Raw genomic sequence first — 24,447 nt, 5'->3', positions numbered from 1 at the left:
AGGCCAGGGGTTCCAGCGCAAGAGCGAAAATGTATGGAGATATCGGGTCCCCCTGCCTAGTCCCCCGAAATAGTCTAAAGGGGGCCGATTCGGTTCGATTGGTGACTACTGTAGCCGCTGGTTCCCGATATATAATACGCATCCAGTTAATGAACGCTTCGCCGAAACCAAACCTGGACAGAACAGACAACATATACGGGTGCTCAATTTGATCAAACGCTTTCTCCGCCTGTTTCCTTGTTGACCATTCAGCTTTCAGACCAATCCAGGAGTTTTCATTTGTGTATAGTCGTCCCACAAAATCCTAAATGATGAGACAAAAGTAGTTTCTGCAGTAATTAATCTGCATATCTGTCTCAGTATCCTGATGACATTTCCAACTGAAAACCATAAGGATGGAGACAGCACACAGACTGACAGCAGGAGGAGAACACAAGTAACAGAAAACTGCAGTAACATCAAATACACTGACATCAAACACCCACCTGCTCCTCTTTGCTGTTTATGATCACCAGATCAGCTCCTCTTTTCTCACACTCCCTCCTGCTCTCAGACCAAGTTTTACTCTCTGTGAATTTTCTGTAAAAACTGGATCCAAATCTTCTCCATCCATCATGACACTCTCCTTCATGTCACATATCAGACGGACAAGTGTTTTAGAAGGATTTAGCATCACATTTATGAGTTTCCTTTCAGTATCCAGATAAATTCCTTCAGGTGTCAGTTTTACCTTTCAGGTTATTTAAAAAAAAAAACATTTTAGCTCTCTGCTAACGCTGAAATTCAAGTTTATTTATTTGGTAATGAATCTTTCTTACCATCAAGTTCATTTTTGAGCTGATTATAAGTGTTGATCAGTTGGTTGTATTTGACCTGCAGCTGACTGTAACTGGTATTCTGTCGGTTGTGTTCCCTCTGCAGTTGGTCTTTGTTCAAAGTGATACCTGGTAAGAAGTATAAAATGAAAACAAACACTGTAATATGAAAACTTTCATCCTGTGTATATTAAATATCTGATAACATTTGTGGTGGTTGATGAGCAGGTGGTTGAGAGACTGGATGGTGGAAGGCTGGTAAAACATAAAATAAATAACAAGAACTGGTCAAACAGATAACCTGTTGAAAAAAATGAATAGATTATAAAAAACAAACATAGATGTGAACTATTATTCATTACTGAAGTACAGAAATGAGACTAAATGTAAAAATGAATATGAAAGATGTATATAACAGAAATAACAGTAAAACTGTAACCCTGCGTTCCCAAATCCAGGTTCCCGAGGGCCACAGACCTGCATAACCTGTTCAAGTGAACCTGTCATTAACAGGATTGTAGTTCTGTTTCATTCCCTCCTGACTGCCAGTGGCAGTAAACAGAGTGGATATGTCTCCTCGCGCTCCGCGCAGGTCGAGATTTAATAACAACAGTGTCACGTGAGTGACGTGTAGGCTACCTGTGCGTCTATAAATACCGCCCTTGAATCTTCTCGCTGTTAACCTGACGTACATCGCGGGTTAATCGCTCCGTAGATCCGTGTTTCGGATCTATATTTTCTGCAGGTTCGGGGAGGTAAGCTGAACTCTGGTTGGTGGTGTTTGACAGCCTGCCTGTGACTCTTGGTCGGAGCGCACGTTGTGCCCTCTAAGGCTGTGGCTGTCAAGCCATCTTACCTCTCCCTTTTTCCATCTGGAGGATTTGAGCGCTCGTGTCTCGGGCTGGCTCGCTCCCTAGCCACACAAACAGTCTTGAATTGTTTGTGCTGAGCTGATTCCTCCACATGCTAGATGTCCCAGCCGCGTTCAGTGGTCCGCCCATTGCTCTCGTCTGTTGGTTCCTAGCCTGGCTTGGTAAGTATTTTTTACTTAAGCTTTAAAAAAAAAAAAAAAAAATATATATATATATACATATATATATATAAATTTAAAAATATATATGTATATTAAAAAAAAAAAAAAAAAAAAAAGCTAGTCCAGAGGTTCCGGACGCGTTCTGTGGCGGCCGCAGTTCTCGCCTGGATTGCCTGGCTCCACACTGAATTGTTTGGATTAAAAACAGTGGTGTGAGGAGTCTGTTAGATGTTCTGATCGAGTCTCGGTTCTCGCCCAGATTTCCTAACTTGACCTTTTATTTTTTGGAGGAAGCGATGATGGCTTGTACATCGTGTGGCACTCTACTGTTGGTAGAGGATGGCCATGAATTGTGCCCCCAGTGTCTGGGGTTGGGGCACCTGAGGGAGGCCCTGTCCGACCCCTGCATCAACTGCAGCATTTTGCCGCTCTCGGTGAGAGAGGAACGGCTGCGTCAGGTGGAAGGCCTCCTCTTTAGGAGCGACCTCCCACCCTCTGGGCCCGCTCATGTCAGTGCAGGTTCCCGCAAAAAGCACCGGGACAAGCGCAGAGCGGGGCCCCATGACGAGCGCAGTGGCCCTACGCAGAAGAAGGCGAAGGATGCTCCCTCACGCAGTGAGATGGAGGATTTACGGGCTGAACTGGAGCAGCTTAAGGCCTTAGTGAGGGAGCGGGCTCTGCCCTCCCCACCTCTGGCGGTCCCCTGGGAGTCAGATTGTGGAGACGATGCTATGTCTACCAGGGCTTCAAACTCCATGTTTCAAGGCCGTGACAGTGTGTTTAGCTCTGGCGAGTATCCCTCCCCTGAGCTGCCTTGTCTGGTGGTTGACCCAGCTAGCATACAGGCAGAGGCTGGCTCGGAGACATCCCTCAGGAGCTCTGGGAGCACTGAGCTGGGAGAGGGCCCCTGCCCTTTGCAGGCAACACTGCGTGCGGCCCTGGCTAAGGTCGGGCTGGATGATGCACCCGCTGCCCAACCGGCGAGCAACCCATTCTTTCGCCGGACTCCTATAGCCCCGCCCTTTGATGTCCCGCCCTCGCCTGCTTTTTTGCAGGAGCTGCAGCGCTGCTGGGCAGATCCAAAGGCATTTGCCTACCATGGCAAGGATGCGAGGACTTTGGCCTCCATGCGCCAGGCGGAGCAACATGGCCTGGTTCACATGCCTCCGGTGGACCCGTGTATCGCCTCACTGGTCCTTTCACCAGATGAGGCGCTCAAAGATAAGGCCCGCTGTCCTAGGCCTCAGTGCCGGGTAACGGACAGCCTTCTCTCGACGGCTTATGATGCGGCAGGCCGCATGGCTCGCATTGGGAACTCCCTCTCCGTGCTCCTCCTCGCCCAGTCCCAGATGTTGCAGTCGGAACATGAGGGCGGGGAGTTGGGTGACACGAACGACGCTGCGCTCCAAGCCTTCGGGCTGATGACCAGAGAGCTTGGCCGCCTGATGTCCACCCTGGTGGTGACGCGGCGTCAGGTGTGGCTGGCGCAGGCACCCATGTCTGACGATTGCAGGCAGACGCTACGGAAGCTTCCTGTAGTGCCGGGCCAGTTGTTTGGGCCAGAGGCAGAACAGGCGTTGGAGCGCAGGAAGCAGTCGGGGATCAGAGGCCTGGGGTCGTCGGAGTGCGAGCATGGGACCCCCAGCTCAGCACTCCAGGAGACGGGGCGCACAAGAACTGCACCGCTCACATCCCCCGAGCCCCCCTCCGCAGCCCTGGCACAGCCGGGTTGCTGGGGGTGGTGGCCGTCAGCCCAGGGGCGTACACCCTCCACCTCGCCGGTCTCAGCGGGTGCAGGGGCAACACCAGCGTCCCCCCAAACCCCCAAATAATCCTCCAGGCACTCTATGAGGGCCTCGGGCCGGCGGTGGGCACGTTTTCACATCAGCACCTGGCCTATTGGGCAGCCCATTCTCAGGATGTATGGGTTTTGAAAACACTGTCCCAGGGCTACAGGTTGCAGTTCCGCCGCCGGCCCCCACCACCCTCCGGGGTCAGGGAAACCTCAGTCAGAGACCCCGGGAGGTCCCTGTGTTTGTCACAAGAGATAGCCAAACTCTTGGACAAAAAGGCCATCACAAGAGTTCACCCACATACACAGAGCAGTGGGTTTTACTCAACATACTTCCTCATTCCGAAGAAAGACACTTCTCTTCGGCCTGTGCTGGACCTTCGGGGTCTGAACCAGTACCTGAAGGTCCTCCCATTTCGGATGCTGCGTACACGCAACGTCCTTCACTCTGTAGCTCCAGGGGAGTGGTTCACCTCCATAGACCTCAAGGACGCCTACTTTCACGTCCCAATACACCCAATACACCTTTCGGCCTGTCCCTGGCTCCTCGCATCTTCACCAGATGCATGAGGGCGGCCTTGACATCGCTATGCCTGTCGGGGGTGAAGATTCTCCCATATCTGGACGACTGGCTTATATGCGCCCCCTCGCTCCAGGAGGCGGAGCTGATGACATCCAGGGTCCTCACACATATCGAGGCTCTGGGCATGTCGGTAAATTGGGAGAAGAGCTTGTTTCGTCCTACGCAGCAGACCACCTTCATCGGCCTGTCCCTCGATTCTGTATCGATGCAGGCATGCCTTACTGCAGAGCGAGCGGAGCGGATTCAGGACCAGCTACGGTCCTTCCGCCTCGGGATGAGGTTGCCCGTCCACACATGGCTCCGACTGCTGGGGATGCTGTCGGCGGCCTCGGCTGTGACACCTCTGGGGCTGCTGCACCTGCGCCCCCTGCAGATGTGGTTCAACAGCCTCCAGATGGACCCTCGCCTTCACAGGTGGGTCAAGGTCAAGGTCACACACCAGTGCCTTATTCATCTCCACCGGTGGCGGGACAGCACCTTTCTATTGCACGGTGTTCCTCTCGGCTCAGTCCCTTCGAGGCGAGAGGTGGTGACAACAGATGCCTCACCTCAGGGTTGGGGTGCGGTATGGCAGAAGAGGTCAGTCCAGGGGGTTTGGGGCCCTCTGTGGCGGGGACGGCACATCAATGTCCTAGAACTCCGGACTGTCTACTTGGCGCTGAGGCACTTCTTGCCCTTTCTCAGGGGCAAGCATGTCCTCGTCCGGACAGACAACACTTCGACAGTGTTTCATGTCAACCACCAGGGGGGAACCAGGTTGCTGGACTCCTTGAACGAGGCCCGGAGATTGTGGATGTGGGCTCATCCTCAATTGGCCTCCTTGAGGGCAATGCACCTCCCTGGCAGAGCCAACGTGGTGGCGGATTCCCTCTCACGCCGGCGGCTGCCCCCAGGGGACTGGCGGTTGCACCCCCAGGTGGTGCGAATGATTTGGGATCGATACGGGGAAGCCCGTGTGGATCTGTTCGCCTCGGAGTGTACGACTCATTGTCCACTGTGGTTCTCTTTGGCAGAGACCAGTGCCCCGCTCGGGATGGACGCTCTCGCCAACACTTGGCCGAGAGGCCTCCTTTACGCGTTCCCTCCGATTCCCCTGGTGATGCCCACGCTTCACAGGGTGAGATTATCGGGTCACAGGGTCCTCCTGGTGGCGCCCAAGTGGCCCTCGAGGATTTGGTTCTCCACGCTCCTCAGCCTGTTAGACGGGGAGCCTTGGCAGCTCCCAGTACGGTCGGACCTCCTGTCCCAGCTGGGCGGGGAGGTATGGCATCCCTCTCCGAGCCTCCTTCAACTCTGGGCCTGGCCGTTGAGAGGGGAGGGTCATTCTTGACGCACCTTGAGCCCTCGGTATGTGAGACCTTGCAGAATGCTAGAGCTCCTTCCACAAGAAGGGTGTATTCGCATTGCTGGGCCGCTTTCTCCTCCTGGTGCAGGGACAGGGGTTTTGACCCGATCTCCTGTCCATTACAAATTGTACTGCGGTACCTGCAGTATCTGTTTGAGGCGGGCCGGGCGGCCTCGACCTTGAAGGTGCACGTAGCGGCTATTTCTGTCCACCATGGCCACATCGATGGTAGACCAGTTGGGGCGCATTACTGGGTGGCACAGTTTCTGCGGGGTGCCAGGAGACTGCGCCCCCCCAGAGTGCAGCGTGCAGCGGCATGGGACCTGCCGCTGGTCCTGTAGGCCTTGGGCGAGGCACCCTTTGAGCCTATGGCAGGGGGGGTCCTTGGGGACGACGTCATGGAAGACCGCCTTTCTGTTGGCTGTTACGTCTGCCAAGCGTGTGAGCGAGCTCCACGCCCTTTCAGTCAGTCCTACGTGCCTTCGGTGGAAGGCAGACAGCTCAGGAGTGACCCTGTGGCCAAATGTCGCTTTCCTGCCAAAGGTGTTACCCCCTGACCATGCCAATCAGGCCATAGAGTTGGCAGCATACCATCCTCCCCCGCTTGAGTCCCGGCTGGAGGAGCGGGCTAATTTGCTGTGCCCAGTCCGGGCGTTGCGGCTGTACCTTCAGGCAACACAGAGCTTTCGACGCTCTGAGCAGTTGTTTGTGTGCTACAGGGGGGCGCACAAGGGCCGTGCCCTGTCGAAGCAACGACTCTCCCACTAGATTGTTGAAGCAATCAAACAGGCTTATGACGTGGCAGGTAGACCTGCCCCTTCAGGCGTTGTCTGTCATTCCACCAGGGGTGTGGCCACTTCCTGGGCGGCAATGAGAGGGGTACCATTGTCGGAGATCTGTGCAGCGGCATCCTGGACGGTGCCGTGCACCTTCTCCAGATTCTATCGCCTTAACGTGGCCTCTGGGTCCACGCTGGCTTCGGCCGTTCTGCCTTTGGCTTCTGCGGCCGACCACTAGGTGGGTGTTGTTCCTCGTGACAGTGTTGGTATGAGTCATCCACTCTGTTTACTGCCACTGGCAGTCAGGAGGGAATGAAACAGAACGTAAGTTACGGATGTAACTATGGTTCTGTGAATTCCTGGATGACTGCCAGTCACACCGGTCACTCCGAACTTCCTGCGAGAAGATTCTGGGAGGCCGGATGTAGTCTACCGGGCGGTATTTATAGACGCACAGGTAGCCTACACGTCACTCACGTGACACTGTTGTTGTGGAGCGCAAGGAGACATATCCACTCTGTTTACTGCCACTGGCAGTCATCCAGGAATTCACAGAACCATAGTTACATCCGTAACTTACGTTATATGTAGTTATTCAACAAGCAGTGCGCGGTAATGTCAGTAAACCTTACTTGCTGAGGAAATTATTAGGAACTGAAATTTTATGACTGATCATTTGTATCCCTGCGATGTAAAGGTGTGTGTTTGTACACACACACATATACAGTATATACATACATACATACATACATACATACATACATACATACATACATACATACATACATACATACATACATACATACATACATACATACATACATACATACATACATACATACATACTGTGTGAATTTTTCTTGTTCAGGCGTGTTATTTTGCCTTCTACGATTCATATTGTTTTATTCTTAGTGTAAACGGTTATTCTAACGGTAGGAATATCGACCGTTAATTTTCTTTTTTTTTTTTCTTCTTTTCTTTCTTTCTTTTTTTTTATTGCGACTCGGTTTAACCGGTGAAGCTGAGCTGGTGAGTTTAGTATAAGAAATAATTTCAATTTGTGTTAAATATCATAAATGTCTGTGAAATTAATGTAGGGATGTTTGTATTTATACAGTTTATATTTATATGTTTCAGATTACCTGCTGACAACGATCATTGTTTAAGTTGGCATATGTGGAGTTGCTAACGAGGAAAATAAACCCGTGGAAAGACAACGGTTGTGTGTTGGAGCTGAGTGTGACACTGTTTCACCGGTCAAGCGTGCGGTGGGATTTATTAGTCACAACAACGTTAGGTTGGTAAAAACCGCACACATACATACATATAGTGTTCTCTGTGAGAATTTCCACTTGAGCTGTCTCTCAAGGCAAACTGTTTCTAGAGGAAGAATCAGACCTATCGTGGTTTGTCTGACTCTGATTGTTATTTTAAGATCAACAGCTCGATGTACGTCCCCCAGACAATCGGTACTGCGGCTGCCGCTTGGAGCCAGGCAGGAAGGACGGTTTAGTTATAAGTGTCACACTCTGAATTGTTGTGGTGAGTGAGTTCACTCACCTCGCTGTCACACCACCTCATCAGCTTCATGTGCAACACCTGTTTAGTCCCAGCTGCAGCTCCTCACTGCTCATCAGTCGGATACAATTTAAGCTGCACTGAGGCCTCATGTGCGCTCAGGTTGTCTTTGCAGCATGCACTACTTTCCAGCAGTCATTTGCAGATTCATGGCTTGGTTTAGATTCTAGATTGCCCCAGATCATGTCTTCTTGTCTTTGCCCCGACCTTCCGCCGGCCCACAACAAGTCTTTTGTCTCCTCCCTCTGTACTTTGTTTGCCCCACTGATGGTCTGCAAGGTTCTGATACTGCTTTTGTCTTGATCATGATTCCGGCTAGTCCCTCCATGGTGTTGTCGCCATATTTGAACACCTAAAGCAGGGATTTCCAATTCTGATCCTCGGGACCCTCTTCCCTGCATGTTTTAGATCTGGGGTGGCCAATCCTGGTCCTGGATCCACCTATCCAGCATGTTTTAGGTGTCTCCCTGCATGAACACACCTGATTCTAATCAATGGTCGTCATTAACTTGTCATCAAGGTCTGGACAGTTCTGTTGTTGACACAGCTCCTTGTATCATGGTGTGCTGAAGCAGGGAAACATCTAAAACTTGCAGGGACACCGGCCCTCGAGGACCAGGATTGCCCACCCCTGATCTAAAACATACTGGATAGGGGCTCTCGAGGACCAGGATTGGCCACCCCTGATCTAAAACATACTGGATAGGGGCCATCGAGGCCAGACTTTGGACACCCTTGCTTTAGGTCAGGGGTTTCCAATTCCGGTCCTCTGGACCCCCTGCCCTGCATGTTTTAGATCAGGGGTAGGCAACCCTGGTCCTCGAGTGCCACTGTCCTACATGTCTTAGATGCTACCCTGCTTTAACACACCTGATTCTAATTAATCATCGTCATCAGCTTGTCATCCAGGGCTGCACAATTCTGTTGATGACACAGGTACTTTTATCACGGTGTGCTGAAGCAGGGTAGCATCTAAGACATGCAGGACAGTGGCACTCGAGGACCAGGGTTGCCTACCCCTGTTTTAGATATTTCCCTGTTTCCACACACCTGATTCCAATTAATGCTCCTCATCAGCTTGAGTTTAAGGTCTGTATAACTCTGTTAATGACACAGCCATGTCTGTCAGGGTGCGAAAAACATGGAAACATCTAAAACCTGCAGGACACCGGCCCCGAGGCCCGACTTTGGACACCCCTGACCTAAAGGAATAGTGCAGTGTTTCTCAACCCTGGTCCTCGAGGCACCCCTGTCCTGCATGTTTTAGATGCTACCCTGCTTCAGCACACCATGATAAAAGTACCTGTGTCATCAACAGAGTTGTGCAGACCTTGGTGACAAGCTAATTGGGACCATTAATTAGTATCAGGTGTGTTGGTGCAGGGAGACATCTAAAACATGCTGGACAGGGGTGCCTCGAGGACCAGGGTTGAGAAAAACTGGAATAGTGTACCTGTTCAGGGGCACTCACTAGCCTGCCAGTCAGTACTATTTTCTGTTGGATCCTCAAGTCTTCATAGGACTGTTGGCTACTTCCAGCTGAAAATCCTTCTTGGGGATAATTCAGTCAGAATTCTCCTCTTTACCTGTTGTTGTACGGCACTCGGGTTCTAAAAATTCTCTCATAGATATAGTCAGCACCTGGTAACCTGGGGCCTCATTTATAAAAGAGTGCGTAAGATTCATACTAAAAGTGTACCTGCGCTCAAAAGCACAAAAAAAAATCTAGATTTATAAAACCGTGTAAACACACACCTACTGTTGGCTTCCGGCTTAGCGATACATGGGGTGAGACGTGCTTAGCGGAGCTCCTGCAGAGTTAATTTTAATTCTTCATTTATTGGCACTTTTTGCATCACTCCCACGGCTTTGGTTTTAACTAACTTATTTTCAACGCGGTTACATCGACTACTTACCACGGAAATGCCTCCAAAGTCCATTAAAGCGGGGAATAACCCTCCAGCTAACCCGCGGCCTGCTGCTCACGCTGTCTCCTCGCCCCGCGGTGATTCTCCTCCCCCGGACACCTGCGCCGCGTGGAGTTCAGCCAGCTCAAAACCGAACTGCTCTCCGCACTTCGCAATGATGTTGCGGCTATATTTAAGACAGAGCTACAAGCAGCATTGAGTGACAATTTAACTTCTATTAAGTCCGAGCTGCTTTCCCTTAAAGCGGATGTTTCTGGCAGTATTTCCTCCATGAAAGCGGACGTCGCGGGACTCACGGCCACGGTTACTGGGATGGAGCACTCTCTCTCAAGCTACTCAGACGACATCGTTGCTCTCCAGAAAAAAGTTGATCACTTGTCGAAAGAATGTGTGAGGCTGGAGGACAGATGCGAGGATTTGGAGTCAAGGTCTCGTCGGCAGAACATACGGATTATTGGTGTCCCGGAGGAGGATCCTGACTCTTCATCTGCAGCCGGTGTTTCCAGGCTCTTATCGGAAGCCTTCGCCCTCGACGCGGAGCCGGTGGTTGACAGAGCTCACCGTACTCTCATGCCAAAACCCAAGCCCGGTGACCGGCCCCGCGCTATAGTGGCCAAGCTCCATTATTACACGGACTGTGCTGACATCCTCAGAAAGGCGAGAGAGCGGCAGCGGATAAAGGTCTGGAATATGACCATCTCCGTCTTCCCGGACCACACCGCCAAGACAGCGCGGGCTCGCGCTGCCTTTAATGATGTGCGCCGTCAGCTGCGGGAGATTGAAGGGATCCGGTTTGGATTGCTGTACCCCGCCCGGCTGCGTGTAACCCATAACGGCCAGCAACGGGACTTCACGGCGCCAGATGAAGCCTTGGCATCCATCAAGAAAATAAAAAAAGTGACTACCAGCTAGTTTTCTGGGACGATTTATCCAGCTTGCTGTCCATGCGGGACTCTGGCCCTGGGTGAGTGAGTCAATTCATAAAACGGGACTTTATGTCGTAATTTTTTTTTTTATTTCTATTTTTTCTAACTATCAATGGGAACAGCACCGTTTAAAATTGAAGGCCTAATCATTTCTCTGGTATGATGCCTTGATTAGAAATATGCACACACCCCTGTCTATTGTTTAATTTGTGTGTAGGGGTGTGCGTGTCTGTGTGGGTGTGCAAGTGCATATATGTATATACCATTGCTCTACAGGCCAAAGATCTCCTTAATTTAATTAATGTTTGTTGTTACCCTGACAAGACAGCGATCGTCAAAATGGCTCAGACTGTTGGTCTTATATGCCTCATATTTTTTATTTTTTTTTAAAGGTTTTAACTCTGCAGGAGCTGACTTTGTTTTTGTTTTTGTATTTAGCTTTATAGTCGAAAGCATCTTTTTTTGAGAATGGCTTCCTTTGAAGCCTGCACGGCTGTTTCCATCGTTTGGGGATGGGAACATCGAATGTGCGACGGGTGGGTGGGCGAGCGTTATGGGTTGTTGGCTTTCGGATTATGTCTCTGTAGGTATGTATATACTCCTGAGTTTTGTTTGTTTTGGTTTTCCTTATTACCCCTTTTTCTTATATTTCCTCTTGTGGTGGGTGAGTCTGTCTTATTTTCTCTCAAAGAATGCCTATATGAACGATCGTAATCTGCACAAGCCTGATACTGGATCAAACATCAGATTCACTAGCTGGAATGTTAGAGGTGTGAATAATCCAATTAAGCGATCAAAGATTTTTTCACATTTGAAACGCTTGGACACTGACATAGCTTTCCTTCAGGAAACTCATTTGCGAAATAAAGATAATTTCAGACTCAAACGTGCTTGGGTGGGTGATATTTTTCATTCAAATTTTGATTCTAAGTCTAGAAGAGTAGCAATTTTGATCAACAGAAGAGTTAATTTCTCCGTCTCCAGGACAATATCCGATAAGAATGGTAGATATCTTATTGTTGCGGGCACTCTATACTGTAACCCTGTATTGTTGGTGAATATATATGCCCCTAATTTTGATGACCCCAATTTTACAGATAGGCTGTTTGGCAACCTCCCTTTCTTAAATACGCATACAATACTGGGCGGTGATCTGAATTGTGTTATTAATCCTTCTTTGGACCGTTCGAATCCTCGTACTTTGACTCAATCCTCTATGTCAAAATGTATTACCGATTTTACCGTCAAGAACGGGCTTGTTGATCCGTGAAGGTTCTCACATCCTGGAGATAAGGAATTCTCTTTTTTTTCATATTCACGTATTGACTATTTTTTTGTTGATGGCTCTCTTCTTTCCAAAGTTACTTCTGTCGTATACCACCCAATTGTTATTTCAGATCACGCCCCTCTAACTTTGAATATAACATTGTCTGAGCGCCCCCGTTTTTCTTCTCCCTGGAGGTTTAATCCATTGCTTTTATCCGACGATGCATTTAATGTTTCTATATCTGCTTCAATAGATGATTTCATTGCATTAAACAAAACAGATTCTACCAGTTTTTCGCTAGTATGGGAATCACTCAAAGCATATTTGCAAGGACAGATTATCTCTTATTCAGCATATGCCAGTAAAATCCGCAGGGCTAAATTACAGGAGCTCACATCTAAAACGCAGGACATAGACAGACTAAACTCAGTTAACCCAAGTCCGAATTTACAGAAACAACGGCTTGATTTGCAGTCAAAATTTGATCTTATAGCGACAGCCGATTCTGAACGGCTCCTATTACGCGCTCATGCCAACTATTATGAACACGGCGATAAACCAAGCAGGTTATTGGCTCATCAATTAAAAAGGCAAGCAACGTCGAGACTGATTCCCAGCATTAGAGATTCTACTGGCACACTTACCACCGATCCAGTCGCCATCAACACAATTTTTAAGTCATACTACTCCTCTCTATATGAATCAGAATCTCCACTTGACACAGCTGAAATGAACTCCTTTCTTGAAAGTATCACTGTTCCCACTATCAATTTGGATGTGGCTAATGGCCTCGATGCCCCTTTTAGCTTGCAAGAAATTGCTGCCGCCATTGAAGCTATGCAAAGCAACAAGGCCCCTGGTCCCGATACAGGCGTCCATTGCCCTCCTTTTGAAGAAGGACAAAGACCCTGAATCATGCACTTCTTACAGGCCCTTGTCTTTACTGAATGTGGATGTCAAAACTTTAGCCAAAGCACTAGCAATTCGTCTTGATAAGATACTTCCTAGCATCATATCTGAGGAGCAGAATGGTTTCATCAAGGGACGCCAGCTCTTTTATAATGTTCGTACACTTCTAAATGTGATTTTCTCTAAAGATTCTTCTCCACTTCCTGAAGTTGTTATCGCGATTGATGCTGAAAAAGCGTTTGATCGTGTTGAATTTAACTATCTTTTTGCAACACTTCATAAATTCGGATTTGGACACAGGTTTATATCTTGGATTAGACTTCTTTAGACTTCCCCTCAGGCCAGCATTCACACCAATGACAACTACTCCACTTATTTTACATTATCACATGGCACGAGACAGGGCTGCCCTCTCTCCCCTTTGCGTTTCGCTCTATCCGTCGAACCACTTTCAATTGCTTTGAGAACTCTTCCTCTATTTCGCGGAATCTCTAGGTCCAATGTGGAACTCAAATTGTCACTTTATGCAGACGACCTCCTTTTATATGTATCTGACCCTTTAACCAGCATTGCACCAATATTATCTCTGTTGAAGATTTATGGATCCTTCTCCGGCTATAAGGTCAATCTTCACAAGTGTGAATGCTTCCCCATAAACACTTCTGCTTTACTACTCAAACAATCTGATATCCCCTTTAAACTCAGCCCGTCGGGCTTTAGATACTTAGGGATTAATGTGACCCACACTCTGCCCTCTCTTTTCACCGCTAATTTTTCCCCACTGGTAACTCGAGTGAAGGCGGACTTACAGAGGTGGAACTCCCTACCATTGTCGCTGATAGGAAGAATTAACACAGTGAAAATGACTATATTGCCTAAATTTCTTTTTTTGTTCCAATGCACTCCTTTATTTCTACCAAAATCTTTTTTTAAATCACTTGACCAAATTGTTTCCAACTTTTTATGGGCCGGTAAGACACCCATAGTGAGGTATTCGCTTCTCCAAAAATTAAAATTTAATGGGGGTCTAGCACTACCAAACTTTTTGCTTTACTATTGGTCAGCGCATATTCACAAACTAATTTATTGGCTTCAGTCTCCTGAGTTATTATGGTGCAGATTGGAGGCTCAGTCACTCTCTTCATCCTCTGTAACGGCCCTACTCTCCTCCTCTTTACCATTGAATCCCTCTAAGTTTACAAATAGCCCTGTGGTACTTTCCTCCCTTAGGATTTGGTCACAGTTTAGGCGCCATTTTAAATTTGCTTCTCCATCCGCCTATACACCTGTTACTAAGAATCATCTGTTCCCTCCATCACTAATAGACACCACTTTTAGGATCTTTTCCACATTTTCAGATCTGAGGTCAAAGTTCAATTTGCCTGCCTCCCATTTGTTTCGCTACTTCCAGCTTCGACACTGCGCCTCTGCTCTGTTTCCATGCTTCCCTTCCCTTCCTGCTAACCAACCGTGGGATGATCTTCTAACAATGAAACTTAGCCAAAAGTCTCTCATATCTAGGATATATGCACTCTGTATGTCATTTGATGGTCATTCTGTAGATAAAGCTCGGGAGCATTGGGGACGGGAGTTGGGCCTGGACTTCACAGGGGAGCTGTGGGATAAAGCTATCCGTAGCATACGATCTAGCACGCCTTGCGCTAGACTTGAACTTATTCAATTCAAGGTGCTGCATAGAGCCCACCTATCAAAGTCCCGATTATCCGAAATATATCCCAATGTTGCAGACCTATGCGACAGATGCCAGGGCTCTCCCAGCAATTTAAGTGACATGTTTTTCTCCTGTCCTAGGTTACAGAAGTTTTGGAGTGACTATTCTGTGATCATGTCTAAAGTTCTGGTGAAAAATGTTGTTATGGCGCCTACTGGGTGAAAATGGGGCCGGAGTCCCGTCAAAATAAAGATGCGGACAAATCAGCATCGGAACGCCAATATAAGCAGCAGAGAAGATTTTTTCTCATTTCAAACGCAAACTCAGTAACTTCTCCAAACTGGGCTTGGTGAAAAATAGACTCGAGTCAGTCATCTCACACTGATTGAGCATGACATCCTGCGTGATTTGTATTTTAAGGACATTATCAAGGCCTTTTCTTCAACCAGGCGGAAGCACTTCTAAAAAGGTAGGAAAGTGCTGTATTAATTGCTAGCTGGTGCAGGTTTTAAATTGTTGTGGTTATGCAGTGAAATGCATACCGTATTTGCTTAGATGTTTGTCATTATACTCAAAATCTTCCATAATGTTTCATCTATTGGTATCTGGCTGGCATTAAGCCATGTTGCTGTCCATGGTGCTGAATGGAGCGTGCATGTGTCTGTGCAGGTGCATGTGATTGGTTCACAAGGCCCGCCGAGGCCAAGGGGGGGGCGGGAGGCGCTGTTATATGTTAATATATATGTTGTTATATATATGTTATATGTTTCTTTACAGTCTATGGTTAAACCTGAACATGGAACTTTATTTGCATCGCAGACTACACAGGTCTTGACTACAAGTGTAATCAGACATATTAAGAGACAAATACTCACAGCGTATGATGACTCCAACCAGAACAAGGAGATTAAACACTCCCAGGAACACGTTGAAAACTCTGAAACAGTTTCTTTTCACAGCTGGGAGGTTCTTCTGGTTGTTTTTTTCTACAAAAGCAAAAAACAGAGAATCCATCAATAAGCTCTTGTGAAGCTTTGTCTTGTTATTAAACTAATGTAAAACATCTTTAATTTTACATCACATTAGAAAGTAATACAAACTTTTTTTTAAATAAGTCTTTAAATATTCTTGTTTACGTTGTAGTTACAGAAACAGAAATGGATGTTGATGTCATCTGTTACTGGTAATGACTGATAATGATTCCTGTTTTGAACCAAAAATAACCAGAAACTACCTTTTAGCATCAAGTGTTACTGAGACAAGTTGATGAGTTGCTGCTTACCAGTTTGTTGTAAGTCTGGAACAGAGTGTTGGTTTCCTTCGTCCAACGTCTCTATTTCACATTGATCTGGAACCTCTCTGCTAAATTTTACTCTCAAATCTGGTACAGTTTGAATTTCTGTTGACATCTTGAGAGGCAATTTGTAACTGACCTGACTACACTTTGTTTTTGTTGGTTAGTAAACTTTCAATAGGTCAGGAAGTAACAGCATATCAACCACAACTACCTCTAAAATGTTTCATGCATCACCTTCTGTGAGCAGTGGGAGGGAACCTGCAAACCTTTGACTGGAAAAAGGTTTGATAAAGTTTATATTTTTGTGACTTTTACAATGTTTGTACTATGGTTAAATTCTGAGAGTTAAGTAATTGGTAATTGACAAATATATTAGTCAGGGTCCAGTTTAAGATTGTATTGTTCATTTCTAAGAGCAAGTTCTCAGGAACAAGTAAAAGTCTGTGAGAAAGCAGATTCAGCTACAACACCTGCTTTAACAGAGAGATGCACAAACGTCAGCTCAACGTCTTTCTATGTAACAACACAAATGCAAGACATGAAGGTCAGAGCTTCAGTCTACTGTTTTAGATATTTTACACAAACAAGACCTGCTGCAAGTTTAGGACTCTTTTACGGACGTCCTGACAGTCATTTATGTGGCATATGATTGTCTATATTCATTGAATTTGTATCCGTGTTCATGTTTCATTTGGCACAACTTGTCAGGGTTTGACTCTTCCCCCCAGTTTGAGTTTCAGTTCTGTCCCTCCTGTTTCCCATTTGCCCTGATTGTCTGCACCTGTGTCTTGTCGTGTCTCGTTATCCCCTGTGTATATCTGGTCTTGTCATTCCTTTGTTCCCTGTCGGTCCGTACTGTTTGTTCCCTCCATGTTTCCCCTGGTTTTTTGGATTCCTGTTTTTGTTGAGTTTAGATCCTGCCAAGCAGTGCTTTTGTTTTTACCAGTTGTGGAATAAATCCTTTTGTTTTTGAGAACTCCTGCCTCCGTCCTCCCTCTCTGTCCTGCGTTTGGGTCCACACCTTACCCCCACACGTGACACAACTAGTCATTTTAAACTTGGGGCTCAAGTACAATTTACTTTTCAATTATGACGACAAAATCACAAATATATATATATTTTAACTTTTATTAAAAGAGAGAAAGCTGGACCTGAAACACTTTCTGCGAAGCAAGACCTGAGATCATGTGTTCAGGATATCTGTCAGAATTATTGCTGCACATTATACATGGTAACATCACGACATCAATACAGTGCAGTTTTTACTAAAATGGATTCATGACAAATATTTGTCAATTACCAATTACTTAAAATCTTAGAATTTAACTATAGTATAAACATTGTAATATTCAAGAAAAAATAACAACCAGACGAACCTCCCAGCTGTGAAAAGAAACAGTTTCAGAGTTTTCAAAGTGTTCCTGGGAGTGTTTTACCTTCTGGTTTTAGTTGGAGTCATCATACGCTGTTAGTATTTGTATCTTAATATGTCTGATCTGTTATATGCCACATTAGATGCACTCAAAGTGAAATAATTTGATGCTTTTTAACTGCTTTTGTTTGGTTATCGATTAGAAATTTCAGTTTGAATCTGAAGGAAAAATAAGTGACTGAGGCGTACCGAGGAAGTTCATAGATCATCATGTAGGAGCTAAACAATTAACCCCATTGCAGCAGATCACATGTTTATCCTCAGACTTTAATCTTTCAAGACAAACAACACAATTTAACAAGATGCATCAAAAGAAAATTTTATAAGAAACTCCATGTGACTGTAGAAGGATGAATGAGGACCAGAGTGAAGCAGTTTGTAACATTTAGAGAAGGTCAAAAAGGTGCGATGTGATGTGTGGAGGTTTTACCAGTTATATTTACAGTACTTTATCATCTCACACCATTTTTCACGCTGGTATTTTGAGCTCTTAAAAACCACTGAAGCTTCTGCTCTGTTTGCTCCTTACTTTGGTGTGAGGCACTACTTTTTACTAACATTACAGAACTCTTCACTCCCCCTTTTTAATTCCCAGTCTCATGAAGTATCTGGGGATGATGTTCTGCACCCAACCTGGGACATAGATTTCAAATTGAGAGTTATTCCATCAACCTGTGTGGTACTGTGCCATATGCATTGGCAAGGCCTCACCACACTACTAAGTCGTGCTCTACATCTTTTGGCATTCTGGATCTGGTCCCAAATCAAGGAAGAGTTCTCGGTGCATCCTGGGAAGCCTGGGATTCCAGTTTCTGGCAGCTGGTGTCAGTATATCCTTTTTCCAAGGGAAGTTGGTCAACCTCCTTGCCAGAACTGAGAAGAAGATCTTTCCCTCTAAGTTCAACAACACAGTTGCTGTGGTACCGACAGAAAAGCAGAAAAGAACGAGTGTTCTGATACACGTCTTGTCCTCTTTTCCTGTCTGTTGACCCCGGGCAGCACGAGTTGGCTACAGTGGCGCCAAACGTGGGGCGAGGACAGGATGACGGAGGAACGCGGGGATCGGACCCTCGAGGCGGTGACATCGCTGGCGCATGGGCTGGCGGAACTGGCAACCCTGCAGACCGCAGCGCTGGAGAAGCTAGCAGCGCAGCAGCATGCAGGATGGGGTCGCCCGCCTACTAAGTTTGCGGAGGACAGGCCCTTGTCCTTCACATGCCCGTACGTGAGGCGAGCGGCGCGGGACCATCTGGGGCGGCCCTCGGTGGTCCCGGTCGCGCCTGTTCCTGAGGCGGACGCGGCGGTCCGCGGCGCGGAGGGCGCTGGCGGACCAGCTGCTGGAGCAGTACTGCGTCGGGGAGGAGGAGGTCCTGGACGAGAAGGCACAGCTGAACCGGCGGGTGGATGGGCTGAACGAGACGCTGCTCAGCCGGACCTCCCAGCTGGAGGACCTGGCCGGCCGCCTCAGAGAGTTCGAGGAGGGCCGGCAGGCCATGGAGCGGAGGCTGGAGGCCGCCAAGCACCTGTTCCTGTCTCGGAGGCGGTCTCGGACGCGCCTGCTCCTGGTGCGGAGGCGGTCTCGGACACCCCTGTTCCTGGTGCTCAGGCGGTCTTGGGCACGCATGTTCCTGGTGCGCAGGCGGTCTCGGACGCGCCTGTTCCTAGTGCGGTTCCCGAGGAGGTCCTGGATGCGCCGGTTCCTGAGGTGGGCGCACTGGTTCCTGTTCCGGAGGCGGTCCTGGACACGCCTCGGCCGGCGCCGCGGATTCCGTCTGCCCCTCGGCCCAGTCCCGAGAACGGCCCTCTTGCCGGTCGGCCTGACCCAGAGGGCAACCTCCCGAACAGTCTCGCCGGTCGGCCGGACCTGGAAGACCCGGGAACCAGGAACCTGGGAGACCCGGTGGCCTCAGACCAGGGGGCTCAGATGGCGGTCCCTGGGTTCCTCAACCACTCCAAGGGGGTGGGGGGGGTTGGCTAGGCCGGATGGTCCCCGGCCTGAGTCGGGCAATGGGGATGTGTAGCAGGATGGAGGATTGGGTGTGGTCTGCAGGGGAGCAGCACACAGGTGGCGCGGGCCTGGTTCAGCTGATTGGGCACACCCGTGCCCAATCAATCTCTCCACCCTGCCTGTGTATTTAAAGAGCGGCTGCACACCGGCAAAGGGGCTCAAAGGGATGATATAGAGCGGCCAAGTTTTCTGATACACGTCTGTGTCTTCGCAAAATAAAAATCAAAGAATTCCTCCACGAAACCCTGTGTCCTCTTTTCCTGTCGGTTGAACCTGGGTAGCACGAGTTGGCTACAAAAGCTACATTAAGAACCTAATTTTGTGTACAGGATGGTCATTCTGCAGTGTAGGTGTTAGTGTCATCCTTTGAAGTCAAACATGTTGCTGAGAATGGTTTTGAAAAAAACCTCTAAAGTAGAGCAGACCTTCAGCTTAAGGGTTTCTTACTAGCGTACGTATTAATGATTAATACCATGCCGGTAAAAACCAAAGGCATATATATGTGCATTATTACTATATTTAATACATATACATATATATATATATATATATGCATACATACGCATACAAATACATATATATACACATACAAACCCAGTGATTTTTTTTTTTTGGGGGGAGGTGTGATGGTGGGTGGGGGGGGGGTGGGGTGACATCCACTGCCAATCCAGGAAGCAAGAACATGGCACACGTCAAGCACTGGAAAACCTGCAACAAAAACCACAAACGAAACACAAAACCGACACGGAGCCGACCAAAACACGAGCAGCAATCGACCCAAATCTCGAGATCTGATCACAGTCTAAGCTAAGCTACCGCTACCGCGATTAACTAACCCCAAAACTACAGAGCAAGCATGCAGGTGAACAAGCCAGTGTGTATGTCTATGTCTGTGTGTGCGTGTATGTATATGATTATGGTTGTGTGTGTGTGTGTGTGTGTGTGTGTATACGTGCGTGTGTATGTACATGTCTGCGTGGCTATGTGTGTGTGTGTGTGTGTGTGTGTGTGTGTGTATGTCTATGTTTGTGTGGCTGTGTATGTGTGTGTATACGTATGTGACTGAGTGGCTATGTGTGTGTGTGTGTGTGTGTGTGTGTGTGTGTGTGAGTGAGTGTGTATATGTATGTGTGGCTAAATGTGTCTGTGTCTGTGTATGCATATGTGTGGCTATGTGTGTGTATGTGTGCATGTATAAATATGTATATATGTGTATGTGTGCGTGAGTGTGTGTGTGTGTGTATGTCTATGTGGCTATGTGTGTGTGTGTGTGTGTGTGTGTGTGTGTGTGTGTGTGTGTGTGTGTGTGTGTGTGTGTGTGTGTGTGTGTGTGTGTGTGTGTGTGTAATAATCATATCAAAGCTCCACCCCCGCCACCCGCAAGACCAGAGGCCGACAAGGAAGAACCCGGAACCCAGGCCACCGGTAACCCCACAGAGGGCGAGAAGCAGGTTTGTATTTTTAAAGGCAGTACTTCCTCCAAAATGTAATTAAACCACATAGAAGGCTGAACAAGAAGCACCAGCAGCTGAACCAGCACGGATGTCACATTGAATATTGTACAAAAGAAGATCAACACTTCAACGGCAGATCCACAGTTAGTCAAGTACAGCACCTGTCTGGCTGTCTCTGTCCTTTCAGGATGTCCTCAGGTATGAATTCTGAACCAGATTTATCAACAAAGGTGAGATACAACAGAAATGAGCAAGAAGACGGAGCAGGATGTGAGGTGATGGAGGTGGATATCTATGCGACTGTTGATGATGTTGGGAATAATCTTACTGTTTTCCAGTCACAGGTAGAAGGTAAGTAAATGACATGGAGTTTATACAAGTTCAACTTGAGAGATAGTTATGTTCAGGTATTGTACATTCATGTGTGGCTGCAAAGTTTATGATCTCTGGTTCTGCAGGACGACAGACTCAGAAGCATCGTGCTCTCCAGAAAAGACCTGTCAGACGTGCAACACTGTGTCGAGGAGTGTTGTGCACGGTGGTTTTAGTCGTGGTCGTCATCTTGTTCATATACGGTAAGATAAAATGCTGCACCTCAAAAACTACATGATGCATTTTGGTTACAAAGTAGAAAAACTTCTGTTTATATCTGAAGTACTGATGACGTACTTTCATAAAACCTTACTGAGTTTTATCTAAATACAAACAGAAAAAGGTTGTTTGACAGTAAGCCAACCCAAGAACTACTGGTGTTTTTCTACTTACAACATGTGGGACAGTTCTGTGGACAAATGCTTTAAGAGTTACATGTGAGGGTCAGAGATCATTGTTTTTATTGCACTACATGTTATCTGTAATTAGTCTTGGAGCATTTGTAAGTATTGTTCCTGAACAGTAAAATAACAACATACACCTGCAGAACAAGAACCAGTAGATCCTCCTCTATAACGGCCTTTTTTTTCTACCGAGAGAGCTCACTCTAGTGATCATCAAGGCTGTTTACATCCCGCCTGATACCTGCGTAAACACAGCGCACTCTCTCCTGTTGAACACCATTGACGAACATCAGCGGGCTCACCCAGATGGTGTTCACATTATTGCAGGAGACTTTAACAAGGCCAATCTAAAGACTGTGCTGCCGAATTTTTACCAACATGTTAAATGCACCACCAGGGGAGAGAACACTCTGGATCACGTCTATACCAACATAAAACGTCCTTACAGAACCACACCCCTCCCCCATCTCGGACAATCAGACCATCTTTTCCCTCCTGCTGTCCCCAGCATACACTCCCCTCAGACGCAGAGCCAGATTCATTTGAACTGGATGAATTGTTTCTAAGTAGAGTCGTTGTACCGCTCTGAGACAGATAAGATGTCAACCATGTATTCTTGTTCAAACGGATTCCTCCTCATTTATAGGATTTTTCTGCCATGCTCTCTTTTCCTCGTTGATGTTGGAGATTTTTTATGAAGTACTAAAATACTAGTTTAATTTGAAGGAACATTTGATTACTTTTCAGTAAATGTCATCTAGCTGCTGAAGGCTTTGCTACTGAGGCTGAAATGTGTCCAAGTAGTTCAGAAATCCTAACAGAGGAACTACATCCCCAATCCCAAACAAGTTGGGACGTTGTGTAAAATGTCAACATTGAGGAACATTTTCTGGACATTATTCCCAATACTTTAACACAGTGTGTCACATATTGGTGAGGGTGTCTGCCCAGCTTTGCATCTAAGAGGCTCTGTTGCTGAAATGCTTATTTTATACCCAGTCCTGTCAATAACATTTCCAGCCTTTTGTTTCCTCTGTAACACCTTTTAAATGTGTTACTGCCATCAAATTCAAAATTAACTATTTTATACGAAAAGGCTATATTCATACAGTGTTTATGTTCTATTGGCAAAACTATGAGATTTGGAAATCATTTCTTTTTAATTTTACACAGAATCCACCTTCTTTGGAATGGATGTTGCTTTTTGTCAACCACATTGTTACAGATCAGATTATTATCTTTCAACAATCTAACAACAAATTAACCATAAGAACTGTTACTGATACTGATAATCAAGTGGAGTCAGCATCCTCCACTCTGGTGAGGATTTGATCCCCAGACCCTCCACATATCAAAGCATCCCTGGGCAAACACTGAACCCCCATATTTTGATTGTAGTACTAATGCACTGCATATGATGTACTGAGTGCATCTATATAAGAAAAGACGGATGAGGATCATTGTCATGCATTTTGTAGAAATTAGGAGGAAAAAGGAAAGCATATTAGTTTTACATCAACATCAGTGTGTGTACGTATGCCTTAAGACCCAGAGTCTTGTTTTTAAATTAAAAAAAAATAAATAAATAAAAATGAACGAGTGTCCTAAAAAGAAATACACACGAGTATTGAATTCCCAATTAGGACCTTCCAGGACGGATGACAGTCAGAGCCTGTTCCCCAACCTGAATGAGCAGGAAAGTTATGGTCTTATCTTCTGGGGAAATCACAAATGTACACGCTCCAAGTCGAGGGGTCATAAATGCATTTTGCCTTGTCTGGGGGACGTACATGTACATCGAGTTGCTGATATTAAAATAACAATCAGAGTCAGACAAACCACAATACATATGAGCCTTCCTCTATAACGGCCTTTTTTTTCTACCGAGAGAGCTCACTGTAGTGATCATCAAGGCTGTTTACATCCCGCCTGATACCTGCGTAAACACAGCGCACTCTCTCCTGTTGAACACCATTAACGAACATCAGCGGGCTCACCCAGATGGTGTTCACATTATTGCAGGAGACTTTAACAAGGCCAATCTAAAGACTGTGCTGCCGAATTTTTACCAACATGTTAAATGCACCACCAGGGGAGAGAACACTCTGGATCACGTCTATACCAACATAAAACGTCCTTACAGAACCACACCCCTCCCCCATCTCGGACAATCAGACCATCTTTTCCCTCCTGCTGTCCCCAGCATACACTCCCCTCAGACGCAGAGCCAGGCCCACTACAAGGACAGTCACAACCTAGCCTGACCATGCACTTCCAGATCTCCAGAACTGCTTTGACCGGACTGAGTGGGACTTATTTGAACATCAGGAGCTGGATACTTTCACAGACACGGTACTGGACTACGTCAAGTTCTGCATTGGAAATGTGACTATAGACAAAACCATCCGGGTTTTTCAGAACCAGAAACCCTGGATGACTAACCAGGTCCGCTCACTCCTCAGGGCCCGCAACGCCGCCTTCAGGTCAGGTGACAGAGCTTTGTACAGAGCTACTCGAGCTGACCTGTCCAAAGGAATAAAGATAGCCAAAGCGGACCACAGGATGAGAATAAAGTCCCACCTGTCCAGTAACAACTCCCGGGAGGTGTGGCGGGGTCTACAACACATCACTAACTTCAGAGGCAGTGATGTGTCAACCGCAGACCTGAGTGCACCACGGGCAGAGGAGCTGAATGGCTTCTTTGCTCGCTTTGAGACACCCTCGACCCAGTCCCGAGAACGGCCCTCTTGCCGGTGTTAGGTTAAAAAGTCATCAACATACATTAATTAACTTAGAAAAAGACACCGGAGACTTATGGAATGATTTTCAATGCCTTCTGCAGAAGGTTGGACA

At 47.0% G+C, this 24,447-nt stretch overlaps 1 protein-coding gene across 1 annotated transcript; it reads right to left on the bottom strand.

The window, feature by feature from the left end:
* Positions 1–356: 356 nt before the first annotated feature.
* LOC133460835 (killer cell lectin-like receptor subfamily I member 1) lies at positions 357–16,036 on the bottom strand. Its single transcript, XM_061741598.1, has 5 exons — positions 15,910–16,036; positions 15,503–15,613; positions 819–944; positions 486–625; positions 357–380 (listed from the first exon to the last, which is right to left on the bottom strand). The coding sequence occupies exons 1-5, from the start codon at positions 16,034–16,036 to the stop codon at positions 357–359; spliced, it is 528 nt and encodes a 175-aa protein (XP_061597582.1).
* Positions 16,037–24,447: the final 8,411 nt, after the last annotated feature.

Source organism: Cololabis saira, chromosome 15 (genome assembly GCF_033807715.1).
Source record: "Cololabis saira isolate AMF1-May2022 chromosome 15, fColSai1.1, whole genome shotgun sequence".
Lineage (NCBI taxonomy): Eukaryota > Metazoa > Chordata > Actinopteri > Beloniformes > Belonidae > Cololabis > Cololabis saira.
Note: the sequence above shows the minus strand (reverse complement) of the source record. Positions and strands in the feature narration are given on the sequence as shown.